Genomic DNA, 7,881 nt, shown 5'->3' with positions numbered 1-7,881 from the left:
ACATACACAAGAATTATGGGTTAGTTTAAATGTAAGAGTAGTCAGTGGTATGCCTGAGCTAATGGCCAAACAGTTTAATTAATATAAACCTCTGTGTGTTTACTTGAGGGACGCTAGTGGGAGAGATATGTCCCAACTGCCAGCAGGCCGGGACACAGAAAACTTCAGCTTCAAAGATAAAGTTCTCCTTTGTTTTATCATATAAAGATTTTTCATACCAAAAGACACAAGAGACATTGAACCCATTATATTTTGCTGGGCTCTACAAACTTCTCCATCAATGTTTCAGGCACAGCAGCTCTCAGGCAGAAGGGGGAAGTGTGCAGGTCCAGGGCTGTGTGTGGTACAGGCAACTGGTGAGACTCTCAGAGGAGATTTTTGTTGGCGGCTAACACACTGTGGGAGGGGCATCATAATTCTGCAGACAGTAATAATCTGCCAGGTCTTCAGCCTGGACACTGCTGATGGTGAGAGTGAAATCTGTTCCAGACCCACTGCCTGTGAAGCAATCAGGGACACCAGTGTCCCGAGTAGATGCCCAGTAGATCAGCAGTTTAGGAGCCTGCCCTGGTTTCTGCTGGTACCAGTTCAAGTACTTCTTCTGGTTTTTACTGTATAAAAGACTCTGACTGGACTTGCAGCTGATGGTGACCTTCTCTCCTGCTGACACAGGCAGGGAGGATGGAGACTGGGTCATCACAATGTCTGCACAGGCACCTGTAATCAGGAAACCAAGTGATCATGCATAATAAAAAAAACACAGAATTTAATACACATGAAATTTGTCATTTAGTGTCCCTGTAATGCCATCTTGTCAGAGTATTATTGCATAAAAATATTACACCCTGGCATACATTGTAAAATTTTTTATATACAAAGAAAAGAGTCTAAAAAAGATTATAATACTTTTGAATTTCTCACCAGACACCCAGAGTAGCAGGAACATGAGGACCTGTGTCTGTGATTCCATTTTGCTCCCCCTGCTGTGTAATGCCTCTCAGTTCTCACCACAAAGGCTTGGTTTATAAATTCTGAGCAGATGGGCTGGCCTGGAGGGGCCCATGCAAAGCAGTCAGCAAGTACATAAAGAAATATTTGGACAGTGTGCGTGAGTGGATGGTGTCAATCAACAGACAAAAATACCATCACAGGGAGTGTGAGCAATCACTAAAAGGTATAAGCTTACCTCTCTCAAACAGAAATCTATTAGGTGCTCTAATAACAACTCAGACATTTGGACTCCAGATTCTGGGCCAAATATGGAAGAAAGATGCAAAGAGAAGTCCATAACCATTTTTTTGAGATAATGGGGACATTAAAACTGAGATCAGGGGAACTTTAATCTTGAAGTAAGGTAAACCCAACAGAAACTAACATGCATTCCCCTGCAAATTCAGGAAACAGAAAAAGGGCTCTCCATTGAGGGGAAGGAGGGGAATGAAAGAAACAATATTCCTCCAGTAAGTCATAGAAGACCAACACTGCCAAGAGTATTTATTGCAGAAATTCATATTCTAGGATAATTTAGAAATTAGCAGTATTGAAACTAGGTTAATGTGGTCTTGCTGACAGAGTTAGCAGGGAAAAAACCATCCCAGAAGAGAGCTTCACCTTCCTAATTCAAGTAACAATTTTACAGAAACCTATAGACCTTGACATCAGAGATTGCTCCCAACCAAAGGAAAAAAAAGTTTGAACATAAATGAAAAACCAATAACAATAACAGAAATCACAGAACCTGAATGGACTTCAGATTAGTGGACTCTGAAAGTATATATATAAGAAGTATATTATAATCATAGTGTTATGTATAAGGTACAAGAAATAGAAAAAATAAATATAAATAAATAAATAACACTGTGGGAGGAACCTCCTTACCCTGCTGACAGTGATAAGTTGCAGCATCATCAGCCTCCACAGGATTGATGGTGAGGGTGAAGTCTGTCTCAGACCCACTGCCACTGAACCTGGCAGGGACCCCAGATGCTGTATTGGATGCTTCATAGATGAGGAGTTTGGGGGGTTGTCCTGGTTTCTGTTGATACCAGTGCATATAACTATTGAAAGATGAAATGACACTCTTACTGGCCCTGCAGGAGATGGTGGCCCTCAGCCCCAGTGACACAGGCATAGAAGCTGGAGACTGAGTCAGCACTATGTTGCCAGTGGAGTCACAAATACTAAACACATCTCTCTGTCACAGATATACTAAAAGCACCCCAGTGTAAAATCATCATGTGTGTGGAATCTGTAACAGCACTCATGAGCTACACTCTGGGAGGTCATAAAATAAAAGGGAGACTTAACACTAATTAAATGCCATAATTTCAATGGTCAGGACATCAAGGCAGGAAAAACAACCAGGGTTACAAGGGATATTCTCAACACTGTATCCTCTCATTTGGAACCCAAAGCAGCAGTGCCCACACCAAGAGAGCAGCTGGCCCCATCTCTGAGACCTGGACTAGAAGCTGTTCCTCGGGCACTGGCAAGCTGCCTTTAAAAATGCTTTGAACAGTCTGCACTGTGGCTAAAGTCTCAATATGCAAATCAGCTCAGAGAAGCTTGACTTGGTGCTCAAAGGACACCTGTTCTTATGTCACCCTGTGGCAGTTAGAGTTAGCAAAGGATTCCCTAGAGTGTTCTAAGTGGGGTATTTTTGCTGGAGAATTTCTCTTCAGCTCCTGACTCCAAGTCCTGCCAGTCCTGGAGCCCACTTATAAAATAAACACACAGACTCTTACATTATTTAAACTGCTTGGCCATTAGCTCAGGCCTATCATTGTCTAGCTCTCACTCTTATATTCAGCCCATTTCTATTAATCTTTACTTTGCCACATGGCTCCTAGCTTACCAGTACTTTACATCTTCCTTGTCCTGGCGGTGGCTCCAGGAGTCACCCCTATCCTTCCTCCTTCCTCAATCCTCCTCTCTTCTTGTTCTGCCTATACTTTCTGCCTGGCCACAGGCCAATCGGTGTTTTCTTTATTGACAAATCAGAGCAACACATTTGCCATACAGAACATCCCACAGCAGGGTATCCCAGGTGATTTTTTTTGGCTGGCCTTTAGGAATTGTCACTTTTTGTTATTTTGAGGTTCCATATGAGAGTTCAGTTTCATTTCTGCTGTAAACAATATGAGTTGTAAAAACACTGTGATCCCTCAGAATTAAACTTTTTAAAAAGTTGTCTTTCTAGTTATTCTATGTGTATGTGATTTGGCTTTAAGTACCACATTTACAACTCTTGCCCTTGGATTTCAGAAGAGGGCATTGGGTCATTTGGAACTATTGTGGCAGATGACTGTGAACTGCCATATGGATGCTGAGAAATAAGCCTATGTCCACTGCAAGACCAGGAAGGGCTCTTATCCACTCCTGCATCTCTCTAGCCTAAACTAGTTTTTTGTATATCATAACAGTACATTTTGCATTGGGATACTTCTCAACAAGAGAAAACGATAGGATTTAATACGATTGAGAAAGAAGAATGTGTCCCGCTTTGGATGAGAAGGGGAAGTTGGCTCCACTAAGAGACTTTAATCTAAATGTTATCAGGAGCAGAAGAGACAGTGAACTGTGAGTTTCAAAGGGAGAAGGAGTCTGGAAACCTAACTTAGAATGAACAGGCATCACGGCGTGTAAGACAGGTCTCTGCCTTCTTCCTCTAAAGCCAATGCTGAGTCTACATGAAGCCTTCACAAATGAAGGAACATTTAACCCTGTAACCAGTAACACCTCCTCATAATCCACAATTCCTGTCAGTCAGCATCTAGCTTAGGAGTCCCAGCTTAGTCTGTTGACAGAGTGTCAGCTATCCTGGCCATGACTCTAATATGAAACCCAAGGCAAATGATGCTGGACTTAGTGTCACTCTGGATACTCTGGGAAAAGAGGCTCATTCATAATCAGCATTTCCCTTCTCTATGGCACATGAACATTTATGTGTCCAGGTATTTGACAGATAGAAATGTCTCAGACACTGATATCCTTTTTATCATTTTATTTGAAGGGACTGAGTGAAACTCAGTCCTTCCCAATGAAGGACCGAAGTACAGTGCAGCTTGACTCTCCCCAGAAGGCCTATGTAGTAAAGCCTTGGTCTCCAGGCTTTTGATCTGTTCGATGGTGGAACAAGAATGAATACAGAGACACTGGGAAGGTTTGAGGTCACTAACTCTGTGCTCATGGGTAGAACTGTGTGCCTGTAATTGCCTCCTCTTTCCTCTCCACAAAGTGCTCAGCTTGTCTTCACACACTCCTGTCCTGATGTGCTACCTCACCACAGACTCACACAGAACCTTCTTCCCATGGAGCAGAACCTCCAAAACTAAGCCAACATTAAATTAATTATTTCCTATTCTTCTGGTGATTAAAAGAGTGATATACACAGTGAGCTTCACCTTTTCCATGTAAATCAAAGCAAGAGATGCTTAAGTTACTGCACAACTGACCACTGCAACACTCACTTCAGTTGACGTTAGTGAGATTTTCACCATGGCTTTTCCAACTCTGTGGGCAATGTCCCTGGGATATTGATGTGGATTGCATTCTTGTATCACACTGTTACCACAGCCTGCATGTCTTTCTCTACTGGTGAGTGTGGAAGATCTTTCCATTCTATATCTTCTTCAACTTCATTATTAAACATCCCAGTGGTTCCACTGTAGGGATCTTTAACTTCCTTGCTTAAACTGGTTCCTAGATATTGTATTTTGAAGTTGTGAAAGGAATATATCGCTGACTTCATTCTTAGTAAGTTTGTTACTATTACATAAAAAAAGCTACTGATTTTTGTATGTTCATTTTATAGAGTGCTCTTTGTTTATATCCTGATCTTTGCTGAAAGCATTTTCAGGTCCAAGAGGTTTTGAGTTGAATTTTGTGAGTCTTTCAAGTATAATAACACATTGTTGTAATTTGACTTCTTCATTTACTACGTATATTACTTTTATATCTCCCTCTTGCTTTTTTCGATAACTGAGGTTTGAACATTACATTGAATAAGAGTGAGTGAGTGGGCATTTACCTGTTTTTCTTTTCAGATTTGTGAAGCAATGCACTCTGCTTTTTCAAAGTTAGTATAATTATAATGATATTTTTACCATTCATAAGCTTTGTTTTTGTTTTATATTGTTTTACTGTGTCATTACACATTTCTTTCAGTGACCCATTTTTGTTTGGTTGTTAGTATTATTAGTTTTAAGCCCATTGAGAGAGAACTGGCTTCTCAAGCAACCCCAACACTCTCTAGGAGACACACAGTTAAAAAAAAAAAAAAAAAAAAAGCTTGGTTGAGAATTGCCCAGATATGTCATTCTCTTCTCCACTACATCTGATGCTACCAGGCCCTGGTCTCTGGATCAGTAATGAAATGGCAGGGATAGTAACCTAGATCTATACTTCTTGAGCTGGCACCCACAGAGCTCCCTTAACTCTCTAGGGATGCTTCAGGTACATAAAGTTGCAGAAGCCTCTCTTGTGCACTCTCCCATTTCAAACTGGAGCCAACAGGCTTTTCTGAAGTTGGACATGTAGGACATCTGTGTGTGGTTCGGCTGCCTATTAAACCCAGGTTTATTCAACTCCTTCACAACTGACTCAATATCCTCTTCAAGGAGAAACTTGACATATATGTGGGCTTCCAGGATGTTGTGGACATTCATCTCCACTAGCCTATTGGTTCCACATCAATGAAGACCTCCTCAAAGAACCCATCACAGTTCTCCTATATCTCCATGTCCTTCACAGAACAGTGTGAGTGATCAGATGTCTGTGCACTGTTTGGTACTTTGGTGTTTTCAATAAAAATAGTCTGGCTATGGGTCAGTCATTGTCAACCCAAAACACCTGTCTCCATAACAGCATGCTCCAATATTGAAAGAAACTAAACAGTTGACTTAGTCTGTTTTGGTGCTGACAACAGAAACCAATATTCTGCTTTCTTCCACCAGAAGCTGCAGACAGGGCTGCACATGCCACTCACTGTGCCATGTGTTCTTAGTTATAATCAGGAAAGATCCTTCTATTCCTGGTTCACTCAGGGATTTTGTCCTGAGTTCAAATGAGTGTTCTGCAATAATCAAGAGGATGACAGGATTTCTGCTTCTTAAGCACTTTGTGCTGAATTGCAGGTAATATTTTTGAGTTTCAGCCAATCTTAATTCCTAAATAGAAACCAACTTGGTTATAGTGTACATATCCCTTCATGAGTTCTTAGATTTCACTACCAAGAATTAGGGGTCCTTATGTTAATCAGGGAAACTGGTCTCTCCTCTCTGCCTTTTTTTCTTTATCTTTCTTTTTTCATGGATAATGCTTGCTCCATACAATGAGTCTGGTGGTGCTTCTTCCTTTTCTAGAGCATGAAACAGTTTCAGGAGTATTAATATTTGCTCTTCATTAAAGGTCTGTCAGGATTATGCAAAGTATCCATATGTCCTTTGCTTCATTCTTTTTAAAATAAATAATTTGTATTATAACTTTGAAATATTGTACAAGAAAAAAAAATTGAAAATGATAATGCTTTTTTACTCCCCTCTTAGAAAAAAATACATTACAAAATGTTGGCATTAAGACAATAATTACATTTCTTGTATTTAACAGGTACTATACTTCACATCCTTTGCTCACAAATTCACTAAGACACTCTCACCTGTCCCTTATGAAAAGGTCTATTTTGAATTGCATTTACTGGCACATGTAGTTGGAATGTAGTCTAAATCAAAATGTGCTGTTAATGTAAAATATATTTGAAAGATTTATACACAGTATTTTTTTACATTTTAAAGTGGCTAAAAATTAAATTTACTATGCAGCTCTTATCATGCTGGCGGAAGACCAGGTGTCCTCATACACATGCCTCTTCCACAGGGATGATTAGGAGCGCCCATTGTAGATACCAAGTGTGTCTCCATGGACAGCTCCCTCTACACCAAGGGTCTGTAAGACAGACTGGAAAAGACATTTGAAAATAAACAGCCTGCAGCTTTGGTTTCCACCATCACATACAATTATGATTTACTTTTAATAAATTGGATTACAAAATAAACTAGCTATTTTATTAATTTTTTAAATTTTTTTCTATTAGACATGGTATTCCTTTTTCAACAAAAAAGATAAAACTTCTTATATTACTTATAACTTTAGAGCTGCCAAAAACTGATGCTCGAAAGCCTGAAAGCTTAACCAGCCAAAATGCTTAACTAGCCAAATGCTTCTAGTTCCTGATCTTCATGCCTTGTATACCTTTCTACTTTCTACCTCACTCCTTGGGATTAAAGGCTCACTTTCTGGGATTAAAGATGTGAGTCACCATGCCTGGCTGTTTCCAGTGTGGCCAATAACTAACAGAGATCAAGAGGGATTTCTGCCTCTGGAATGCTAGGATTAAAGGTGTGAATGCCTCTCACACCTTTTTATAGTGATTAAAAGGTATTTTATAGCCTCTGTATCTAGTGGCTGTTCTGTTCTCTGACACCAGATACATTTATTAGGGTGCACAATATTTGGGGGAACACAATACCATCACAGGTCTTGTATCTCTCTCCCTTTTTCTCCCAGTTCTTAGTCAAGTCTTTCCAGCTGTGCTTTAGCATGTGCCTGCTCTACCTGGAATTCTATGGACTGGAGGTTCTGATCCTCCTTGTCATTCTTCTTGTGATCTAACAGCATTTTCATGTTTAAGAACATCTCTTTCAGCTTCAAGATTTTTTACAGTGATATGATAGACATACTTTATGTCTCTAAATTCTGTCTTTGATAGACATTTTGCTTCAAAAGTGTTGCTTGCTGTGTTCTGATAATGTTGTTAATATTCTTTTGATTTAATTTTATAACAGTTGTATGTAGAAACATATCTATGTTCCAAGTTTTCCAATT

At 39.8% G+C, this 7,881-nt stretch overlaps 1 gene segment (V, D, J or C); it reads right to left on the bottom strand.

The window, feature by feature from the left end:
• Positions 1-388: 388 nt before the first annotated feature.
• On the bottom strand, positions 389-980 carry LOC114686495. The segment is given in 2 exon segments: positions 389-717; positions 922-980. Coding segments are annotated over 2 exon segments (378 nt in total).
• Between the last annotated feature and the right edge of the window lie 6,901 nt (positions 981-7,881).

The sequence above is a fragment of the Peromyscus leucopus genome, chromosome 3 (assembly GCF_004664715.2).
Source record: "Peromyscus leucopus breed LL Stock chromosome 3, UCI_PerLeu_2.1, whole genome shotgun sequence".
Classification (NCBI taxonomy): domain Eukaryota; kingdom Metazoa; phylum Chordata; class Mammalia; order Rodentia; family Cricetidae; genus Peromyscus; species Peromyscus leucopus.
Note: the sequence above shows the minus strand (reverse complement) of the source record. Positions and strands in the feature narration are given on the sequence as shown.